Raw genomic sequence first — 24,281 nt, forward strand, 5'->3', positions numbered from 1 at the left:
TACTGGCCCCACCGACCCTCAGCTCTGTATGCCTACCACATCCCATCACAATCTTCTGCTGGGACGACTTGTGAAAGCCCACGTAGATATATATTACAAACCCAAACAATACACACACACACACACACACACACACACACACACACACACACACACACACACACACATATATATACATGGGTCAGGACGTAGCTGTTAGGGGAAATATATCAGAAGGTAAAAGAGTTCCAAAGATTAGCTGTGTAAAGAAAGAAACAAATATGACAACGTCCGGTCCTTGAGTTGCAAGCGGCCACACGAAAAGTAATCCTTCCACTCAGTACTGGGCTTGTCGAAGTTTTATGTGGTTCAGCTAAATGGAGGCACGTAAGCTGCTACCTCCGGGGAGCAGAAACCAATGTCAAAGATACAAAAGATGGAGTGAAATGCACAAAGGTGGCGTAAGGAAAAGAGGATCGACGCTGTCAGTAAAGCATCAAGAGGCGCGACCTCGCTAGATATGAAGTATTACTCCATTCATGGATGAACCAGTGTTTTGCATGATAGGAACAATGATCAAAACCGAGATTTTTTTTTTGGCATCGGAAAAGAAACTCCGAATTTTTGAGATGCAGTCTTACGTGGGGTTTACAGGACGGATTTAAAGGTGACGTCGATATTCAGGTGTGTTTAATATGCTGAGCGGTTGACCGAAAGAGTCATCCAAGGAGATAGGAAAGTTGTAAGAAACTCCGGAATGAGAACTGGAAATAAGCTTGACTAAGTTACGTGTGCTCCAGATTGGAGAAATCTCCAGATCTGAGTTTTAAGAGGTAGTTGTGACGAGACGGGATGTGGCTCGAGAATAAGAAAATGGAACGAGTATGAGAGAAGTGTGAGACTGCGGCAGTCAGCTGATTCGATGGCGTATGAGTACTTCGGGGATACATACTGAAGAAAGGAAATCGTTGCTTGAAGAGAAAGACGAGCGTGGGAGACAGGAGTGAACCTTGAGGAACACTGCTGTTAATGAGGGGAAAAAAGGTTACCATTGATCAACCAACAATCTCGGAAACAGACCAGAGAGACTTATGGATATAAAAGGACACAGTGAGTGAGGATACTTTCAGCTGGGGTTGTTAAATGTTAATAAAGATATCAATGTTATGAGACGTCAGAGTCTTCGAAGATGGAGTTAAGGAGAGAAACGAGAACGAACTAGAGTGTTTTATGTCGTTGGAACGGAGGAGCGAATGAGAGTTAATACAAGTCTGAAGTTGTTAGAGATCCTTTATGGCTGAAGACTGGAAAGATATATCACTGGAAGAAGAAGAAGAAGAAGAAGAAGAAGAAGAGGAAGAAGAAGAAGAAGAAGAGGAGGAGGAGGAGGAGGAGGAGGAGGAGGTTATCTTTTGGAGAAAGAAGCGCTTCGCTCCACGAGGATTATATCTGCACTGATTTCAGATGGAGATGAAAGCTTACTCCGGGTCAAAGGTTGGAGAGATTTTTTTTCCAGATTCTTTGCCTAAATGGCCTCAGAACGAGAGTGGTTGGACAAGGGATGGGAAGAAAGACATTCACAGAATAACCTCCATCAATACGCTCAGTAGAGGCAGATGCATAGCCAAGTGAGGGGCAGTGGTCGTCTCAACCATAATTAATAGACAATGATTATCATTACAATCAGCAATGTCAAGATGCTGTAAGAGAATAAGGCAGACATCGAGAAAAGCACTTTAGCTAGGCAGTCGAAACGCAACTTACGTGCCAAGGTTTACTACTGAACTACTATAATAAGAGACGGGCAGGCACCGTTGATGAACGGAACACTATTACAAAATCATACCTTTAGCGCAATTACATAGGGTAGCTCTGGATACAGACAGAGTAGGTACGCCATGTGGTAATGCTCTGGTGTGATCAGAATCTCTTCTGACCAGCCCAACAGGACGGGTATAACACCTCCTCTTATATATTCTGATCTTATGATCAATGTTTACTGGAGGGGAGGGAGTTAAGAGTCAGAGGTTCGATGAGTAAAGAGAGTTTCACAAGAGTGTATTCAGAAGAACCTTCAGAGGCGAGAGCTATGGTGCAAAGGATTCGAGTGGAAAACAAATCCATAAGTGTTTCAGGAGGATGGTCGCGACGTGGAATATGAAGAGGTCTGTTGATAATTTCCTCCGCATCATAATAATGGCAGACGAGAGGGCTTCCTCCGTCTCAACCCCCTGCGTGGATTTTAACCATTAACTGTAAGTTTTATTTCCTAAATAAATGCCATTTACGTAGGGGACACATCTGGGTGAACATAAGGTAGAGAGCACGAACAACTTCCACACAAGACACCTGATCTGGTTAGTTAAGTCAGTGAAGTGTGGCTTCTGTCTAAGTCATATACAGAAGTTACAATAAGTTAGAGGAGCTTCTGTTACAAACATGAGTTAGTGGACGATGATCACTCTGATGATGAGGTTACAACTATTAGGAGAAATGAGTCATCAACTACGATAACATATCATCTGTTAAGAGACAATGAGACCAGAGCTACGATATACATTATACAAGTGCATCAATAACGTTGATACATGCAATATAGAATATATATAACACAAAACCAGGCAAAAATATCAAAAAAAAAAAAAAAGGAAATACATTATGAGACTACAGATGTGTCTGCCATCACAATAACTTAACATCAAAGTGGGGAAAAAAATGATAATGAAGGCAAAGTAATCTAATTCGGTCATGACTTGCACTCACCTTTGTCAGAGTCCTGGAGCTCCTTGGCCACCATGAGGAGTGCTTGTTTCACGCACCCCCTCTTCACTCAGCAGACGCCACCGCAACCACCACACTTACACTTATACACACACAATCTCTCTCTCTATTCTGACCGTTTCACTTCACGTCACTGTTATCCTCAAGATTATCACTATAGTATTTATCTATCTATATTCACTTAGTACACCTTGGTTCTAAGCATTGGTAAGTTAAGAGTCTCTTTCGGCTCTTCACTTCTTAAGTGACTTCAGGTCTGATCACTGGTTGTAATGTATTTCTGTTAGGGATGAAAATATACACAAGCGGGTGAGTTACGTCTCCGTGAGCACTTATCTGCCAACACCCAGCTATTCTACCACATATAACGTGCACAAACATCCTCCACCTCCTCCTCCTCCGCCCAGATGTATAAACAATAAACCCACGCCAACTCTGTTTCCGAAATGGCTACAACTTCTCGCCAGAACGCGCCCGTGTGTGTATATACAGCCGGCCGCTATGCGTATTGGCAGAGCTTTGGCTGTTTAATCACGCCGCTGACGCCTGCCGAAACGCACATATAAAACTCGCCCTCCCCTTCCACCGACCAAACAGTGACTGACAAACACAGGCCGTCCCTTCCCCACTCCTCCATAACAAACAGTTCACCAACACTCACTCCACCATGACTCCCCCCCTCCCCCCAAGCCTGCCGAGTGACCACCCCAAACAATTTCAAACAAGCTCCATCACATTTTTTTCAACCACGTTATTTTCTTCTTTTACTTTTACAAGGATCTCGCAACTACAGACATGAACAGCCATGATATATGTCCCCATGCATTAGAAATTATTATAGAAAGGTCGTTCCGTGGTGTGTGAAAGGTGTCAATAATGTCTGAAAACGTGAAAAGCTTTCTTCTTTCTTTTCATTTTTGTCTACAATATAATATTTGGTGATATAGAATATAAATCACTGCACGTGCAGATTAAAGTATATGATAACCAGTGGCATGGCGTTTTATGGGCACGGTGTATTATACAGAGAGAGAGAGAGAGAGAGAGAGAGAGAGAGAGAGAGAGAGAGAGAGAGAGAGAGAGAGAGAGAGAGAGAGAGAGAGAGAACGGACGGATACATTCATAAGCGAAGCGGACCCACAACTAAGTTCAATAAACACAGCCACTGTGAGGTGATGTGTGGTTATGGAGCGGGGGTAGGGTAAGGTGGTGGGGTTGCTCTTCCTCGTCCTTAACTGGTCGCCTCCACCATAATCCCCTCCTTGTTCCCATACAGTGGACGGTACGTGAAGAACATCGCCAAACTGGGCAGAGCCATCACTTACCCTCTTTGCCCATTCGAGGGGTTAACTAAGGTCAAGATTCAATTAAAACCCCAAAATGTTACTCTACAGCTCACTATTTACTGGATGTAGGTAATGTTAACTTTCGTATAATCTGGTCAGATAAGGCCGAGATCAAAACAAAGAGCAGTTATCATTTCCGATAAGAAAGAAAACAGATTATTCGTCTCGAGGACAACGGTGAGGCCCCCTGGGTAGGAGAGTCTGGTCAAAGGTCACACTATCATGGCCAAAGAGGGTCAGGCAGCTCGCAAGACCTGACCTTCCTTCCTTTCTTCCCACAGTTCTGGAGGAGCGAGCGTGGGTCAGCCTCACCGGCACAACAGCATCGGATATGAGGTAGAGACGATGGGTCGTCCGTCACACACACGCACGACGACGTACTGTGAATAGTTCCATCATGAACACTGGACACGTCTCACGTCTGTGCTCTGTTTGGCTTAGCAGAGTTTGTAATCATCAGCTAAACCAACCAGCGGCGAGGGAAGATAAAACCTCTGGCTGTCCGACGATAAGATAAAAAAAAAAAAAAACGAGAGGGGAGGATTTCCAGCCCCCCGCTCCCTTCCCTTTTAGTCGCCTTCTACGACTCGCAGGGAATACGTGGGAAGTATTCTTTCTCCCCTATCCCCAGGGAATAATAATAATAATAACAATAATAATAATAATAACAATAATAATAATAATAACAATAATAATAATAATAATAATTTTTTTTTTTTCATACTATTCGCTATTTCCCGCGATAGCGAGGTAGCGTTAAGAACAGAGGACTGGGCCTTTGAGGGAATATCCTCACCTGGCCCTCTTCTCTGTTCCCTCTTTTGGAAAATTAAAAAAAAAAAAAAAAAAACGAGAGGGGAGGATTTCCAGCCCCCCGCTCCCTTCCCTTTTAGTCGCCTTCTACGACACGCCAGGGAATACGTGGGAAGTATTCTTTCTCCCCTATCCCCAGGGAATAATAATAATAATAACAATAATAATAATAATAATTTTTTTTTTTTCATACTATTCGCTATTTCCCGCGATAGCGAGGTAGCGTTAAGAACAGAGGACTGGGCCTTTGAGGGAATATCCTCACCTGGCCCTCTTCTCTGTTCCCTCTTTTGGAAAATTAAAAAAAAAAAAAAACGAGAGGGGAGGATTTCCAGCCCCCCGCTCCCTTCCCTTTTAGTCGCCTTCTACGACTCGCAGGGAATACGTGGGAAGTATTCTTTCTCCCCTATCCCCAGGGAATAATAATAATAATAACAATAATAATAATAATAATAACAATAATAATAATAATAACAATAATAATAATAATAACAATAATAATAATAATAATAATAATAATTTTTTTTTTTTCATACTATTCGCTATTTCCCGCGATAGCGAGGTAGCGTTAAGAACAGAGGACTGGGCCTTTGAGGGAATATCCTCACCTGGCCCTCTTCTCTGTTCCCTCTTTTGGAAAATTAAAAAAAAAAAAAAACGAGAGGGGAGGATTTCCAGCCCCCCGCTCCCTTCCCTTTTAGTCGCCTTCTACGACACGCCAGGGAATACGTGGGAAGTATTCTTTCTCCCCTATCCCCAGGGAATAATAATAATAATAATAATTTTTTTTTTTTTCATACTATTCGCTATTTCCCGCGATAGCGAGGTAGCGTTAAGAACAGAGGACTGGGCCTTTGAGGGAATATCCTCACCTGGCCCTCTTCTCTGTTCCCTCTTTTGGAAAATTAAAAAAAAAAAAAAACGAGAGGGGAGGATTTCCAGCCCCCCGCTCCCTTCCCTTTTAGTCGCCTTCTACGACTCGCAGGGAATACGTGGGAAGTATTCTTTCTCCCCTATCCCCAGGGAATAATAATAATAATAATAATAATAACAATAATAATAATAATAATAACAATAATAATAATAATAATAATAATAATAATAATAATAATAATAATAACAATAATAATAATAATAATAATAATAATTTTTTTTTTTTCATACTATTCGCTATTTCCCGCGATAGCGAGGTAGCGTTAAGAACAGAGGACTGGGCCTTTGAGGGAATATCCTCACCTGGCCCTCTTCTCTGTTCCCTCTTTTGGAAAATTAAAAAAAAAAAAAAAACGAGAGGGGAGGATTTCCAGCCCCCCGCTCCCTTCCCTTTTAGTCGCCTTCTACGACACGCAGGGAATACGTGGGAAGTATTCTTTCTCCCCTATCCCCAGGGAATAATAATAATAATAATAATAATGAACGGTTTTTTTGTAGCCCATGAGGTATAAATGATGGACCACACATCCTATTTTCGATAAGAACTAGAAAAATTATAGACAAATAAGAGATCAGGCCCACGGCGTATCAGACAACCATCCACATAATTCACAAAAATAGACAAAAAAAGAGTAAATTCTCTATACATCTACTTGAAGACACACCCTGTCACAGGTTAGATGCTTTCGCACAACGCTTTCTCCAGTGCAACACTAGTGTTTCAAAGAAGACTCCTAACTGCCAGACGCAACACCCTGTGCAACACCATCAGTGAAACTTTCTGAAAACCTGTCATACACAATCTTCTTCCCAACGCTAAAAACGAGTCGCATTATTATTGTTATTATTCGCATAGAGCGGCATTCTTCAGTCCGCCTTGAAATTACTGCTAATTCTGCGAAAATTATCGTCATACCAGTGGGAAAACACACACACACACACACACACACACACTGCGGCAGAGAAAAGTATTTCTACCGCCTGTACAGCAGGTATTGGCGTGACACGTAATTACCTACAGCTACGCCAGTCGCTTGTTGCACAGCGGGTCTTTACAACAGTCAACTTGAATTAACTGAGAACGATTCGAAAAACACGTACCGTCTAGCTGATAAAGGAAAGCCCTGTTCGCGGAGGCTTTGCCTTTGCATCAGCCCTTCCTAAGCGGCTTTGAATATTACCGCGCGTTGTAACTGTGTTTATACTCTTATTGTCTTGCTCCTTATTTTCCAGAAGTATGACAATACCAGCTAAGCTTTATGTCCACCCAGCTATCAGATTTGAGTGAACAGGGTATAGGCTACTATGAACAAAGAATATATCGTATATACTTTTCTATGAGTCTACCTCGTGTGTAGGTCGACCACTGATTTTTGGCCAAGAATCATAAATTCATGATATGCCTCGTGTATAGGTCGACCCAAGTTTTTGAGGGTAATGGAACAAAGAATTAAGGTAATAGAGCATCATATTTTATGGCATATAAAACTAATTTCAGAAAATCTCACTACAAAAACATTCCACGTCTTGCAAACAGAGGGTCGCTGAGCCTCAAACACCAAGCGCCGAGGGGCAAATTGTTCACCATTTATCATTACGTCACTTTACACCGAAACGCAGGTAGTTACTGCAAAATATATTGGATATTTCCATTCAAGTGTTTATTCAAGTCAATTAGGATAGAAAATTACTGTAATACAACAGCTTTTCTTTAAATGAAAATCATTCAGAAGAGATCACGGCAACACCTTTTGAACAGCGAAAGAAAAGCGAAAGTCGATTATTTTCATGATTTCGTCCCACTTTCGACTGTAATACGTATGTCATTTCAGCAAAATATACAATTCCGTCAATGTATTTTCATATCAAACGAATATCATTATAATATAACGGTGTTTTAGCCGAAAATTATTGAAAAAACGAAGAACATCTCTTGAACAAAGGAAGGTTAGGTAAAGTCTTCTGTTTTCGTCATGCATTCTATCCTATTTCACACTGAAATACAACATCACATTTCAGCAAAACTACTACCAATTTCTGAGAATATAATTATTCACGCACAGTTAAGGTATAATATATTTGTGACGTAAAATTTTTTTGAAGACTTTGAGTGAGAACAATTCAGCGTGGAGTACCTAAAGGCCCACATGATGAAGCAGTGGCTCTTTGGAACAGAACTGAACTTTCCCCGTGAGAGAATTCCTGATATCTTGGTCATCGGCGTCATACAGGAGAGAGAGAGAGAGAGAGAGAGAGAGAGAGAGAGAGAGAGAGAGAGAGAGAGAGAGAGAGAGAGAGAGAGAGATTTACATGCACAGAGTTATGTAGATACATAGGGATACACACAGACCACAAAGACCCTACGGTCCAAGCGAGGTGGTCTGGTCTTAACACTAGAGAGAGAGAGAGAGAGAGAGAGAGAGAGAGAGAGAGAGAGAGAGAGAGAGAGAGAGAGAGACTGTGTGAGTGTATGCGGCCGACCTCACGTGCTTTCTGAACATTACCAGGCCGGGCCACGCCTCAAGCCTCTCACAACCCCGTCATTACCAGCATGACTATGCATGGTAGGGAGACCGCATGCATGATATATTTTAGCAGGTGGTTTACACGCCTCAACACGGGATATAAACGCACTGCAAAATATAATCATAAGGATGATTAAGGGAGTGGGGATCACGAGAAAAAAAAATATATATAATAAAAAGCACTTGGGCAAAGTTCGTACCAACTTTTGTTTGTATCCGCCTCGTCTAACATGCCATCGTTAACCCTGTGTTCTTTAGGGCTTTTTCTTGCCTCTGACCAGGACAAGATAGATCCCTCCAACCTCTGTCCTTACACTAACGTCTCCCCTCTTATCAATACATGAACCATTTTCTCTGAGAACACACGCGGTGCTTTGAAAAAAATAAAAATACTTGGACAGATGGAGCAAGGAATTCCAAGGCTCAATTTCAGGTGGAGAGAGTGTTACTCTCTATTCTTACCTTTCTGATACGAAATTTGGTTTCATTCTCTTACGTGGAGACTTGTGTATTTCAGAACGATGACTCTGCCACCGCAAAGGGGACACGTATAGTCTTCCCAGGAAGTCACTTTGCATCCTCCCGCAAACTCCCGTCGAGCCTCATCAAAAAACACGAGTCGCTCATCTTGAGGAGGATATTGCACAAGGTTATCCACGGATCTTCTTCCCTTGATGTTAAGGATTCGCACATTGAAACGATGTAAAGAGACGAATCATCAATGGAAAAAGGGGGGGATAGGTTGCTTAGAACTCTGCTTTTAGCCATTCAAGGTGTGGACTAAGCTGGATAGGCTAAATCTTACTTCTGATACGGTTGGTGCTAAGGTAGAACTAGTACCTAGGTCAGCTGGCAACAGTTAGATGGATCCTACCACCTTTGGTCAGATTATTCATATTTATGGGATGAAAGGCGTTCTCTCAGCTGGAACGTATGTCGTCATGTGAATCTTATCCTCGAGCCTGATGGAACTAGTCGGCTTGATTCTATTGTTCACCCTGGTTCCTATGCCTGAGCCAGCTGGAATCAGTCAGCTGGATCCTACTACTATGTCACTGGCACTAGTCAGGTGGCCTTCTCACTTCAGCCAGCTGCTACAGGCCGGTCGAACAATACTGACATAAAACTAATTCGATTTTTCATGACATTAAGGATGAGATGACTTGCGTACACATTCATGTAGGTTCAGGAGGGCTTCATCTACCACCTACACAGCTCTGGCAAGGAACAAGCTGAGCTGCTTGCTCACCTGATCTACCTCGCTGTTTGAAGCTGCGGCCAGCAGGCCTACTGTGATAGTGTTTCTCTTGTTGCATGTAGGCCAACCCCACGATTTTTCAGGAGACAACACATCGAAAGAAAAAAAAAAAGTTCTTCGTGTCTGTCATACACACAGGGAACTATTTCCCAGTGTCGATTGGGAACCATGGATTCTTGGATTTTCCACGTGTAAATTTGATATATGTTTCCCGTCCGCAGTCCAGGGAGAACAGACTCAATGGTTCCAGTCGTTCCCAGCGGTTTACAGCTTCAACTGAGTCACAGCGAGGCCGTGAATGGTCTCTAAACTAACTTTTTTTTTCAACACCAGCCTTTTTTTTTTTTCGACTGCGCTGAAGGAGCTGTTTAAGTAAGGAGAGAACTGTGTGAGTCTAGCGTTTCGGAAGGTGTGATTCTTTAGCCGTATCTAATTACACTGACGATGAAGACAGCGAGCTGGAAGAAGATCAAGCAGTGAGGGAGCATTTCTACAACAACTATTGCGTTTCATTCCTCACCATCCAAGTAGATACACTATACATCTAACTTGGCTTCCTACATTTGCAGTCCACACAATTCTACTATATCCCACAGCTTGCAATCTTCACAATCTTCCTAATCTTAACAATCCACACTGGTCTACCATGTATAGACCCTCCCCCCCAAACTTCCAATCTTCACAGTTAACATAATTCCTCTATAACCTCCACCACAGCCTACAATCTTCACACACACCTACAAAATATCATCATACCCCCGTCCTCCAACCACAGCTCAACCAACCTTTACCATTCACTCACTCTTGCCTCCTCATCTTCACACTGCTATGCACCTAACGCCACAGCTTCCAGTCTTCATTCTTCTACTGTACCCGACGCGCCACAATCTTCGCAGTCCTACGATATTCTTCCGCAATGACTTTCCACAATTTTCACAATCTACACAGTTCTTCCCTCGCAAACTTCTCCTCTTCCGCTATCTCTCTGGCCGGTTTGTCTGTAGCCAAGTGCCTGCCTACCCTCTCTAGCCCATCCAATCACAACTTTTCACATCCATTCTCTCAAGTCCACATCAGATACATTCACCCTTTGCTCCTCTCCATCACAATGGAGATGTGATGGTCCGTAACGGAGCACAGGGAGCCACCTCTAAGCCACATATTTTTTTCTCCTCCTAATTACATCCTTGAGCACGAGGGCACCGGCCCTTGAGCACGAGAGCACGGTTCCTTGAGCACCACGACAGTAAGACCCTAAAGCGAACACGTCAAAAGCCATGACAGTTGTACCATTGGGTCGTATCGTCGCGCTCAAGGGTCTTACTATAGAGCTCAAGGGATGTGCCTTCCTGCTCTATAGGTGAACTCCCATCTTTTAATCACATTGTGTGTGTGTGTGTGTGTGTGTGTGTGTGTGTGTGTGTGTGTGCAACATACATCAACACTATGCCTGCGTCTCAATATTCACTGTCCCACTTCGAACCATCCCTTCTGGTAGCCCCTTCCTTCAAACTTACCCTATTTTCTCTATACTGAACTCTATCTTTCAACGAAGGACGAGATAGTAAGAGAGAGAAAGAGAGAGATAACTCCCTATTTTTCTTCACCTGGTGGACGTGGTGGGTCATCATCAGCAGCGATGGCTGGTATCAGGATGTCTTCGAAGTCCGTCTCCCACAACTCGAGGTCCTCCAGCTTACGTATTCACATACCCCCAAAGTAATTCAACCACACCAGAGCGAAATACGGTTCACCGTCTTGTTCCCTCTTCCTCCTCCTCCTCAATCTCACACACTCTAGCCAAGGGTGACGTGACTACGGGTGTGTCAACATGTATTCTCACCAGGAGACCCTCGAGTGAATGGATACAATACCTCGACTTCTTCGAAAAACACCCCCCCTTCCTCTCAAGGAAGGAGTCACACCATTATATTTCCTACGGGGGCGAGTTATTGTGCACTATTCACAGATGGTAATCAGCATCACATTTGTGTTAGCATATTTCGTTTCCCCCCCTCCTCCCTCTATCTTTTTTCCCCGACCTGTTTCCACAATCACCAGGTCCCGTCCCTCCTCCCCCCTCAGCACACATACACCACACCTAGGACACTAGTGTGTGTGTGTGTGCGTATGTGTGTGCGTGTGTGTGTGTGCGTTGTGCGTATACACACCACACACGCTCAAAATTACACACACCTTGGCCGCAACACCCGCGACGCACCGACTCTTGCACGGGAACTACAAGCCTCCCGCGGGACGAGGCGCAACACCACGCTGGTAACATTGAGCTTGTCCTCATAATCTGACTTCCGTTGACGCCCCACTGATTGTAGGGGGCGTCACTCCAGTGATGGAGAGCTGGCGGCCGCCCCACCACACAGCGCAACACAAAACCAGTCCGGTTCAACGGGAGCATCATGGGAAAGCCAGAGAGAGAGAGAGAGAGAGAGAGAGAGAGAGAGAGAGAGAGAGAGAGAGAGAGATGAAGTAAACTTAAAAAGGCGAAGAGGACACGAAAACGATGCGGAAAAAATAGGAGAGACGGGAGAGCAAAAACGAAGAAGAAATGAAGAAATGCTACAATATAATAGCAGAAGGGAGGAAGAGATAGAAGAGATAAACCAATGTGACAATCAATGAGTGAAATGAAGAAAGAAAACTGACACAAAATGGTCCGTAAAAATGGGAAGAAATCGAAAATCGTGAGACGAAAAGAGTCATGCAAGGTAGAAAAGAAAAAGCATGATGAAATCAGAAAGAGCAAGAGCTCTAGTCACAGAACTACAACAGCAAGAATAAAGGGAGAAAACGAGTCAATGAAAAAGGAAACGCGATGGAAGAGAATCACGTAGGGAGAATACAGTCAAGGGCTTAAGCATATACAACTAGAAAACGAAATATTGAAGTGAGTGGGAGAGCGAAGGACTATGACAGAGCAACGGTAAGAGAAGACAACAGACGACCGAAATACAGACAACAGACGACCGAAATACAGACAACAGACGACCGAAACACAGACAACAGACAACCGAAATACAGACAACAGACGACCGAAACACAGACAACAGACGACCGAAATACGGACAACAGACGACCGAAATACAGACAACAGACGACCGACGACCGAAATACAGACAACAGACGACCGACGACCGAAAAACAGACAACACACAACAGAAATACAGACAACAGACGACAGAAATACAGACAACAGACGACCGAAATTCTAACAGAATCAAAGGATGGAAACCACGTGAGGGTATTCACGTCATGAACAAGACTGAGCAACTCCGGTGAAACAGTTCCTATGGATAATAAAAAGCTTTATTCAGATAAACTGACCAACACCTACGTGATAACGATTACCTCCTCTCTGGACGAACAAGTCTGTCATGGAAATACGAAATAAAACTTTGACATGTACGTCAGTCACTCAGTCAGCGATATTAACAAGATAATAAAACTGAGGGACGTGACATTTTCAGCATGGGAGAAGTTCAAACGATCTACTTTTAACCTAACCTTATCCCACACCACTAACTAATCTAACTGATGAAAAAAAAAATCATTTTACAATACTCCAAATCAGTCTGCCGCTGGTCTTGGAGTCTGGCAAACGTAATATATCAATATATCACACGAGCAGTCTAGCCTTACACTGTGCAGCCATATCCAAGCATACAGCAGTAACCTTGTATCGTATGGCCCCGAGGTAAAGTGTGGGAACTCGCACTCTATGTTACAACGAGTCCAACAGGATCAACAGGATGACTCTAACTAATGTACTCTTCCCACAGCAAGAGTGGCTCTCGGACGCAAGGAAACAGGCTCTGAAGTGCGCTGGATGACTGCCATTTACCCTGGTTCCAGTTACTGCTGCCACTTACTCCACGCGAACCACTGGGATTAAAGCCATTTCTTTACGGGGAAAACAGATGTATTTACATATATTCATATAAACAGTAGTACGGTATGGATCACGGCATCGTCAATGGTGTTGATTGTATTTTGAAATATGATGTAGATAGAAACCTTTACAGTGGATGAAGTTTGTCTCAAAGGCCAAACAACACAACAAATGGGACGAGGTTTATCGAATCAGTTTCGCTCGAGCATTGGCAAAATTGACCCTTCAATTTCGCGAGACTGAGCGCATTCTGATATTGTTAGGAATTACAGAACATACTGAATGAACACTTATCCGAAATGCAGAGTAAAACAAAACGGAGAGGAGGCAGTGCTGTTACTCCTTCAAAGCATCATGAAGGGGACAAACTGATCCGAACCTAAACAATCAGCTTCAAACCCAAACAAACTGCTTCGAACCCCAGGCATAATATTAGTATCATAAGCAAAAAGCAGAGGAAACTGAATCTCACCCTCCTCCAGCATACTGTCTCTCCTCCTCAGCAGCATTATACAGAATATTCAAATATTGCATAATATTCTAATGTATTTTTTTTTCATGCGAGATCTGTACACTCATGCGGAGTTAATTCATCGCTCAATGTGGACCAGAAGGCTGTGTACGCCATCCTCACTACCGCCCCGGGATCACCATGAACAACATAAAACGCTGACGACTTCTCATCCGCTCTCTCTATTTTCTCTGTCAAACTCGTAAATTTTTATTGCAGGAAAGCACAGCTGGGCAGGACAGCCGAGCCACCAGGGGCGTCTTACTCCCAGCACGACAGCCACTCCACAGAAAACGGGAGCGACGCACCATTATTTCCAGGTGGAGTTATGATGGAGATGACACGAGCTGCCCCCAGATATAAATATATATATATATATATATATAAACTCAATAGGTGAATTTCCAAGATGATCATAAGAATCAAAGCTTAGAAAAGAATAAAATACATTTAAAAAAATAAAGCTATGAAATTCACACCAAGGCGCAGGCAGTATATTTGGCGATATTGGAAATATACTTATTACAAATCTGAATGGGACGGATATCACAAACCGAATCTTCCTCCACTGTTAATATATGGACACGATGTGCCAAGTGGATGACAGCAACACTACAGATACGTTCAAGAACAGTCTTAGCAAATACCTCGCCTCAAAGCCCGCGACTTGAACATTATCTGCGCCTCTGTAGATAATTTAAGCGACAATTGGCAGGTTATGTATTCTCTTTGAGTTATCTGTTTGTCTTCTAACTTTCAGGGTACTATTCTGTGAGGAGTTTCTGATATCTTCCGCTATCGCAAATAGTCTCGAAAGGAAGCACTGGTCTATTGCTGTTTGAATTCCTTTGTTTTCTTTGTGCACGGGAGGGTAAAAGTCTGTACTTATTCCTTCATTTAGATATAGACTTCACATCAATTCTGTGTACATTCTCGTCTTCCTGGGACCCTGGCACAAGGGTTGTGGACCAGTTGTGACCAAAAGTAAAAGTAATTAACGTAATCTATCATAGCCTGGCTTAGTTAAGGGGTAAGCAAACTTAAGCTGCACAGACCCATACATCATGGGGGCTGGGGTGAGGGCGGAGGATTTGGTGGGGCTCTTTTAAGAGACTAATGTGGCTTTTCCTATCCATTTCTACGCCAGAAATGGCGCGATTTATCATTTTCGTTTGTTGCGCCTTCAGTACGTTATTCCTTCTGATGGAAGTTTAAAGTTATTTTTTTCTATATACATAAGTAAATGTGGAAGAATTATTCACGCTCCACGATTAATGACACATGACGAGACGCTGATGGTCAAAGACGCAAACGCATCTTCTGCGCATCGTAGAAGGCGACTAAGAGGGGCAAGATGGAGTTGAAAATCCTCCTCTCCTGTATTACTTACCAAAAGAAGGAACAGGGGAGGGAGCCAAACTCATTCATCTGCTCCTGACGCTGCCTCACTTGTGCGGGAAAAATGTATACAGTATATGTACATAAACGATTTACTTACATCCATGTCCATATATATATATATATATATATATATATATATATGTCTACGTGACTGGACATCTGTGTCTGCTATTTACATACTCATCTGAAGTGATGTAAAGTCAATTGTGAGCAATAAATTTCGAAGGCGGTTTCGAAGGCGGGGTTGGTGGTCGGTGTGTCTCCAGTGCGCCTGCGCGGCGATGAAACAACAAAAAAAAAAAAGTTCTATCCAATAGCAGGGAAGGTATCTGGAGCCCTGGGCTATGAATCATGGCCGGTGGCATCTTCTTTATGCTTCACAGGACGACTACAAATGCGTACAGGGTGTGTATATAACACTGGTGGTCCCGGATTTTGACACTTGGCTGACAACGCAGCGTGTGGAGGCGCAGGCTGCAAGGGAGGAGGTCTATAGCTCTGTTCCTCTTTTTGTTATCCCACGATGTTTTCTCCGTCCTCGTGCGATAATTTCGTACCGGGAGTACGACGATTTCCTCTCAAGCGCGATGACGTCTATGCTTGAGACGAGATTATCAACCACATAGGACATCATCAATAAGGCCTTTCGCACGATGACTCTTACCAAAGGAGTACAGAAGCTGTCACTCGAGAGTACATTAACAATTAAATTGTACACAAGGTTTTCCCATGAGTACGATAACTTCGCCCACTATGTACGGCAAGTTATTTCCTTGAGTACGATAACTCCATTGAATACACCACCTTCAATTAGATAACTTCACCCAATAATTACAAAAAGTTGCTCCTTTAAGTACGATAATTCAATCGAGAATGTACGATAAGTTGCCCTATCGAACACAACCAGTCTAGCCAGGAAGTACGATATGTCACCTTCTCAAGTACAATAACTTCACCCCATGAGAACCATAAGTTACCCAAACAAGTTTGGTAACTCGTCTCTCTGAGTACGATAAGTCCACACAGGCACGATAATCCGTCTCACTGTGCACGATAAGTCCAGACAGTATTACAATATGTTGCCTCTTGATTACGATTACCCCATCCAGCGCGTACGATACCCTGTCCCCCTAGAGTACGATAATTTTCCCTCATGAGTACGATGATTATGTCGTTCGAGAGGAGTTACTGCCGGTACTCACGTCAGTGCTCTCCTGTTTGGCTGCCTCGCTCTGCACCCGAATGGTTATGCCAGTCACGACCATAAACTGAGAATTCAGTTTACTTCTCTCGCCTTTACCATCTACCTACCACTCACGATTCTGACGTTGTATTCGCGTGAATTCCCCTGCAGTAAAACTGATAACGAAGGGAATTTTCTCGACGGTGTTATCATTGTGTTCGGACAGCGTTCAGGGTCCTGTGTAGGTATTTAAGGTATTTAAGCCATATTTCAAGCACAAGGCATCTCTAATTATGATGAGTTATTTGCCTACATATATCAAGGTGTTGTGCGGGGCAGCTGTCCACGGGAGGGTCGCGATAAAGGAATGGCTGATTCACGGGAAAGATTACCGTTAATATGTTCTAAAAAAACACAAAAAAATAAACCTTACACTCGATATAATACTCTCACACTGTAGCGGATTAGGAAAGCTCGTCCAATTGAGTGTGTGTGTGTGTGTGTGTGTGTGTGTGTGTGTGTGTGTGTGTGTGTGTGTGTGTGTGTACTTGCCTATAATTACTTCTTTGTACTGTACAGGGAGGGAATTCTACACTCGTGGGACTCAATCTCATGAATTTCTCTCTGTCGTACAACTTTTCAAGTTTATATATACTGTCCACATGCACAGTTTCACTATTCACTTTAATCATTCACCCATCACTCGTATACTAGAAAAGTACTTATTTACATCTTTTCTAACAAGGTTTTTGCTTTATGTCTCGTTATGACCACTGGTTAACATTCTATCCTTCCATCTTTCCAAGAAATGTTCACTACGTCATCAAACTCTGGTTTGAAAACAAAGGTTGCGATCAAGTAACCCTTTAATCTTCTCTCTTCCACAGTGGGCAAACATAATACCTTCCCCTGTACCTCAGTTCTATTAATCTTTGGTACCAAGAAGACAATTATTTTGGTCCTTTACTATACTCCTGAAGGTGAAACGCTGGTGATAGGTCACGGACAATGTCAACTTCAAAGACCCAGTCACTCACAGCCTCCCGCGGCTTATTTCCCACAGGATAACATTCACGTCGAAGTCTTCTTTCTCTGTGTCTCAACAACATTACTTTAGGTTTCCACAGGACAGATCTCACGAAACACTGTATCAGCCAAAAACTTTCGAATTTGTCTAGATCCCCCTTGTAAATTGAGGTTATCCTCCTCGCGTTTTCTTTTTTTTTTTTTTCTATTTCCTCATGATCATGATCTTGGCACCATCTGCAAACATATTCAGGTAGGATTTCAATCCTCCTGGCTCATAGACAGAACGCTGCAGCTGTGTGTGTGTGTGTGTGTGTGCACCAGTCTTGCTCGGTGCACACTCTGACCCACCCAGTTCACACCCCTCCCAATATATCACGTCTAATGTTGTGAAAATATAGCTTGGCCAGGGCTATTAGACGTCACTGCTGCTTGAGTGTCGGCTGTGCCTTGTAATCAGATGGAACACAACTCAACTGATGAATTGTTTGGTGCTTACACAGTCTCGACTAAATGAGTGACAGTGGTCCGCTGACTGTGTCGGGGGGTCGTCTTATTGTGGGGCGAGGGGATGGGGCGGGGGAGGGAGGCACTAATAATTACTGTGGTCAATTAGCTGGCTCAGGTGTGAACAGCAACAAACAACCACCACTGGCTGCTCCAGGCAGATCAGCCCCTAAGGACATTCCCCCCCCCCCCCTTTTTTTTTCTATATCTATCAAACTTCGCGGTATTCCCTACCATCTAAAATCTAGTTCTTCATAATACTTATATTCTACAACGGTGAAGTATTTCTCTTTTAAAAATCGCAAACACTTTGAACTATAAGTAACTTAAAATGTATCTATCAGTCTCTCTCAGCCTTCATTTCCCGCGAGGGAAGTAAAGAGGCATCTAACTCTCCCTCAACCTCACCACGACCTTACTGTAAGCGTCTTTGAGGATGTCATTCTGCAGAGCCTCTCGCTCGTCATACCCAGACTCTGGACTTTCGACACTCTAGAAAACACCGGTTCACTTTCTGACCTATCACACCTCCGTGAACCCGTAGTCTGACACACTAGTTCAGGCCTTCGTGTCTGACACACTACAGTGTAGGCCTCCCTTTCCGACACACTACAGTCCAGGCCTTCGTGTCTGATACCCTCTAGGTTCTCGACACGATTTTTGACACTGCGCTCTCTTAACCTGTTTCCCGACACTGCAAGACACCCTTCCCAGTTCTTAATCTTCCACATCTGGATCCCTGGCATCACATAACCCTCCTCAAGCTTTCGGATACCACAGAGCCCCTATAACTAGTGCTGAGCCGTACCAATAATCCAGTATCGTCATACAGGGGATATTTTCTTCGGGGCATTAAGCCGATACTCTCCATTCTCCCCCCACACCCTTCTCTTCTATCTCGATCCAGGAAATACCGAATAGTTCAACGCAGCGTTGGTTTATGAAACGGCCGTGTCACGCGCCTCCTCATCATACATCAAAGTCTTTGGTTTCATGCAGCAAATATCGTGACTGAGGAAAGCTGATGAAAAATGTTTGAGCCAATCAGTCTTTAAGACGCGTATCTCTCCCTCCCTCCCTCCCTCCCTCCCCACGGTTTTGTTTACACGTGCAGAATTGTTTGCCTTTTTTTTTTTGCCTGGAAGTTTTCACTCCAAGTCTTGGGACACAATAGGAGAAAACAATGTAAACATGCTGGGCTCCAGACTCCAGTTCACGACCTACAATGTAACGGAAACAATGTGGATCACCCACTGGATATTACTCCAAAGCTCAATAGAGAAATATCTACAAGCTGAACCTGAGCAGCTTCGTTACCAAGGGTCTGGTCCTGCGAACCGGAGCCTCACAAAGTTCGACAGCAGATGAACCCAGCTGTTCACTCTACCATTGAGGCTGGTCGATAATTTGGGCACCTGGCTAAAGCTAGGATTAGCTCCTTTGCCATACCACCCATCAAGGTGAATTGAAATGACGATAGCAGAGAGCGTACGTCTACAAGATTTCCCAAGCAGTTGAACGCCGCGCTCTCGAAAAATGGTCCTCATACCTGATTCTGTACCCACTCAACCTCTTCGAGCCATGACTGAAGCCCCGAACAAACCACACGAAGTCTGGACTCTTTCATCTTTTGTACTGGTCTACGTAATGTGCCATTAAGTGACTTTACTCTATCCACTGATTGTCCTGTGCTGAATCTGCACCAGAGTGGCATTATTTTCAGCTACATCGTAACGCAATGCATCAAGCTGGTTGTCGTGGAGGGGATAACACGGTTGACAGTAATGCGGTGAACGACTCGGCTTTCGAATCCGACTATTTCCATCCGGTTTTGAGGCTTCGATAGGATGGTTGTTCAGCTCTGCTTGACAGGACGTCTACTTAGGGTGTCAAGGATGTATGTACAGGGCTATCAAAAAATTAGGATCCCCTGATGGAGGGTGGGAAGTGAAGGACGCAGTGTGATTCTCCGATAGTCGGACTAATGCTACTGGTTGTATCATCCTACCCCAAACATTACGAGGGTGTAGTGAGGTACGGCTTCGCCGATGGATCTGCAAGGTCAGCGGTTTGAGGAAGAACACAGGATGAAGCGTAAAGCTTTTAGAAAGCATCGACAGCTTAATGGGAGACAGTATTTAGTGAATAACTCCCAGTGAAGAATTCTCCTGGCTCAGGCGGTAATGCACTCTTGGGACAGCATGTAGAATCATTCGAATTTTGACCTACATTGTCCTTGTATGAAAGAAGACTCGGTGATAATTGGCCATATTGACAGACCAGGGTATTCATTAGGATTATCCAAATTGGATGCCAGTGTGTGTGTCTAACATTTTTTAGGTCTATCAAAAGCTGTTTTCTCCACTTGAGCGATTGCTCTGCTGCTAGACCAAGAGATGCGCTGGAATCAGTGAAAGAGGTTAAGTTTTCTGAGGTTGGGAGGAGCGACTCATGTATGATGGAGTTGGGAGGTGCAATTATTAACCTAACCTTGAGGTCTGAGGGGCTACATGGTGTCCTGGAGTGGTGAGGTTTGGACAGGCGAGGAGAGTAGAGATGAGGTTTGGAAGGTGACATGTGGTGAAGGGGTGAGGTTTAGAAGTGGTTTGGAGAGGTGAGGTTTGAAGAGGTGAAGATTTCAGAGATGAATCAAATGTGTCTGTGTCGGAAGGGGAAACCTATCAGTGCTGAATATGACTGGTTACCTTGGAGCAAAAGACCATCAGTCATGTTAGAACCGTGAGCCGACATGTTCCCTTGTTTGATGATCTGTCCTCAGGGAAGAGGAGGAGGAAACATTCCCTCAGGTTACCACGTTCCCAGGGTTAGGTCAAAGGTCAGACAGACCTCCCGTATATGTTATTCTTCGTGCAGTACATCCTCGCTCTACCCGTGTGTTCTGTGCAGCGCGTCCGTCGTGTGTGTGTTTGCGTTGTGTGAAAATTCGCAAGGCCCAAATGCACTGGTCAATGCCGGCCCTGTTCTGTGACGGTCATTACTACCACAGGTCAGCTGTGTGTGTGTGTGTGTGTGTGTGTGTGTAATGGGGAGTGTTAGGTGGATGTGTGTGTAGTGTATGATGGGTTAACTCTACTACGATAGTGCTGGGAGGGTGACTTGAATATAGCGTGTTTAGGAAGAGAGACTTGGGTGTGATGAGTTGAGAAGACCTACTTATGTTTGCTGGGTGGTGAGGACTGCATACCAGATGAGCTGGGGGTTAACAAGAACACACAGGTTGGATGAAGTGGGAGGTGTTAGGTACGACTGGGGATGCGTGACTCATATGGGCACGAACATGAAGTGTTGGCTCTGGACGGGCTGAGGTTGTCACACCATCTAGCCTCTTTCCCTCGCTAGATAAACATCTAACGAGTCTACTTTTTGACCATACAGGTCGCTGTAGTGGTTCTGGTCTGAGGACCGAAGCTTGAAACAGCCTAGATGATCGGAGGAGGAGGAGAAGCAGCGTGTAAGTTGTTCACATCTCGTCAGGTGTTGTGGTGGGTAGAGACAAGCCACCCTCAAATTCCACGTCATGTGGATCAGACGTCAGTTGTGGGGCTGGTTGAGGGGAAATACTCGCCTCAGTAGAGCACGCCTCGTTGACCGAGACTTCAATACACGCAGGTGAATTAGTAAATTGGCGAGTGTAAATCCAGTGCATCATTTTAATTGGTCGTTTTTTAAAACCTATTTTTCCCCCCGTATTTTACACACACACACACACACGCACATACCGTGTTTTATGCTTTACGAGAGAGAGAGAGAGAGAGAGAGAGAGAGAGAGAGAGAGAGAGAGAGAGAGAGAGAGAGAGAGAGGAATGTATATCAGGGTTTTGGAATTGTGAAAAAAAAAAATGTCTGCTCGGCCGCTCCCGTGCACTAAGCGGCTTATTTACGTTTTGAGCGATTTTTGCCGGGTGGCTGTCGATGATAGTCCCGGCCGGGCGTTGCGTCGGCCGCCGCCACCACCACCGCCGCCCTCCACCACTCCCTCCCTCACTGTGGCATGAGAGAGAGAGAGAGAGAGAGAGAGAGAGAGAGAGAGAGAGAGAGAGAGAGAGAGAGAGAGGCCGTGCGTCTCTACCCTAAGAACAGGTGAAGACCACCCACGCCTCCCTCGAGGGGGAGGGAGGGGGCTAAAAAGGGAGGATCCAAAACCTTGTCTGACGGCTCACCTCCACCATGAATTACGATCCGACACGGAAACAAAAGAGAGAGAAAAAAAAAATAAAGTCACGTCATCATAAAGCCATCGAGGATCTAATATGCATTGTGGAGATTGCCAATCTCCACACTTACGTGACGATGGTGATGGTGCTCCCCCACGCTGAGGAGTGGGTGTGTGGGGGGCGGCGCTCAACAGCTGTAGCAGCTGGAGCACCAACGAGGGGAAGTGGGGGGAGAGGGCGGCCCCTTATACAACGGTAGCAGCAGCAACAGCAGCGCTAAGATGAAGTGGGGGAAGCACCGAGAGGAAGTGAGGGAGGGCCATCGTCATGATAACAGTAGCAGCAACAGCTGTATGGGAAGTGGTGTGGGTGGGGAGAGGAAGGAGACGGGCGCTTCCTTATAACATCAGTAGCAGCAAGAATGTGAGTAACGGAGCCTACAGGCAGTGAGGGTCCGGGAGTATAGGAATCGAGAGAGAGAGAGAGAGAGAGAGAGAGAGAGAGAGAGAGAGAGAGAGAGAGAGAGAGAGAATATCATGCTGAGCAGCAAACGTCTGAGTATAATGCAGCGTGGAGGGAGGGAAGCGCGGGCGGGAGGGAGGGAGGGAGAGAGAGAGCTTATGAGGAGATTTTCCTGAATATTTTGTGGTTTGGGATGAGGAAGATAAGAGTCACGTGCCTCATGCCCGCACGTGCGAGGGAGGGGAAGGGGGAGGGACGTTGCTGACGTCGTCGACGCGTGGCCGTGTGTGTGTGTGTGTGTGTGTGTGTGTGTGTGTGTGTGTGTGTGTGTGGTCGTCTGTACATTCATCTGGCCATCGTCCGACACCTGCTCATAATGATGTGGAAGACTCAAAATCAATCTTCAAGAACTGATAAATCTGTTCGTTGATTATTTTTCTCTAGAACTCTGCAGGTAATGGGCGTTACGTCACGCCCATTTCTCTCTACCATCTTCATAAAATTACTTGATCAATATTTTGTTTCCAATCTACAACTGACATCATTTCCACCTCATTAGCTATACGCTAAGCGGACTGGTCTTTCTCTTCTGAAAACTCTGTATGTCTTTCTACTCCCACCACATTACTCCAACAGTTTCTATTCACTTCCACTAACACAAACAACCTCGTTTGGACCAAACAGGTCTGTTTCTGTCTGATATCAGCTGTATCATATATATATATATATATATATATATATATATATATATATATATATATATATATATATACACGCAATGTACGAAGAAAGTTGCACACTCGTGGGGCCGTGTGTGTGTGGGTGTGTGTGTGTGTGACTGTACCCAACACAGTCCTTCAGACCCACACACACACACACACACATATATATCCTGCGGTAAATCTGTACTTCAAGAAAAATATAATGAGCTCATTGTGTACTGTGGCAACAAACGAGCGTTCGAAGCTTCGGTCAACAAAGGTGAAGCCGGCCATTACATGCCTGAGCTCGGGAAAATCTACCCCTACCTGCACCCAGCACAGAATCAGATCAATACACACTAATTTCATAGAGGTGTAACCCCGGGACTCCTGGACCGCCACACAACGCCCTTTATTTTGGCCATAAATACTGGCATTAATACGCTGTATGGCAGACTGTGTTGCTGGTAACGAGACGGGAGGAAGGGTCATGAAACAAGCCGTGTGTAGGTAGGCTGGTAAACCATCCACTTCCCTCCTCCTTCTCACCCCTACCTCACACCCACGCCCACCCTGGGATAATCATTATATATGGCGCTGTAACACACCCCAGGCCTCCTGTGTCACCCTGGGAATATACCAAGTTACAGTCCTGCTCTGCCACCCCCCCCCCCCCCATCCATTCAGCACCCACACACACACACACACAAACACACAAACGGCTGCCTGTGTCTTAATTAACATTAGCATTATTGTATGATCATTATAATCAT

At 44.4% G+C, this 24,281-nt stretch overlaps 1 protein-coding gene across 5 annotated transcripts in view; it reads right to left on the reverse strand.

Annotated features, from left to right (window-relative positions):
- The window catches only part of LOC139755656 (teneurin-m-like), a 606,211-nt gene that overhangs the window by 443,669 nt on the left and 138,261 nt on the right, over window positions 1-24,281 (reverse strand). For 3 of the 5 annotated variants that reach the window (XM_071674282.1, XM_071674279.1, XM_071674278.1), the window contains exons 1-2: window positions 11,832-11,884; window positions 2,743-3,040 (exon numbers count right to left, since the gene is read on the reverse strand). The exons of 1 other annotated variant lie outside the window; for it this stretch is intronic. In XM_071674282.1, coding sequence (XP_071530383.1) covers window positions 2,743-2,776 — 34 coding nt within the window. In that variant the 5' untranslated portion in view covers window positions 2,777-3,040; window positions 11,832-11,884. Of the gene's footprint in view, window positions 1-2,742; window positions 3,041-11,242; window positions 11,379-11,831; window positions 11,885-24,281 lie in introns of those variants that run through there. One more of the 5 variants, XM_071674280.1, reaches the window with a different exon arrangement.

Source organism: Panulirus ornatus, chromosome 19 (genome assembly GCF_036320965.1).
Source record: "Panulirus ornatus isolate Po-2019 chromosome 19, ASM3632096v1, whole genome shotgun sequence".
In the NCBI taxonomy this organism is placed as follows: domain Eukaryota; kingdom Metazoa; phylum Arthropoda; class Malacostraca; order Decapoda; family Palinuridae; genus Panulirus; species Panulirus ornatus.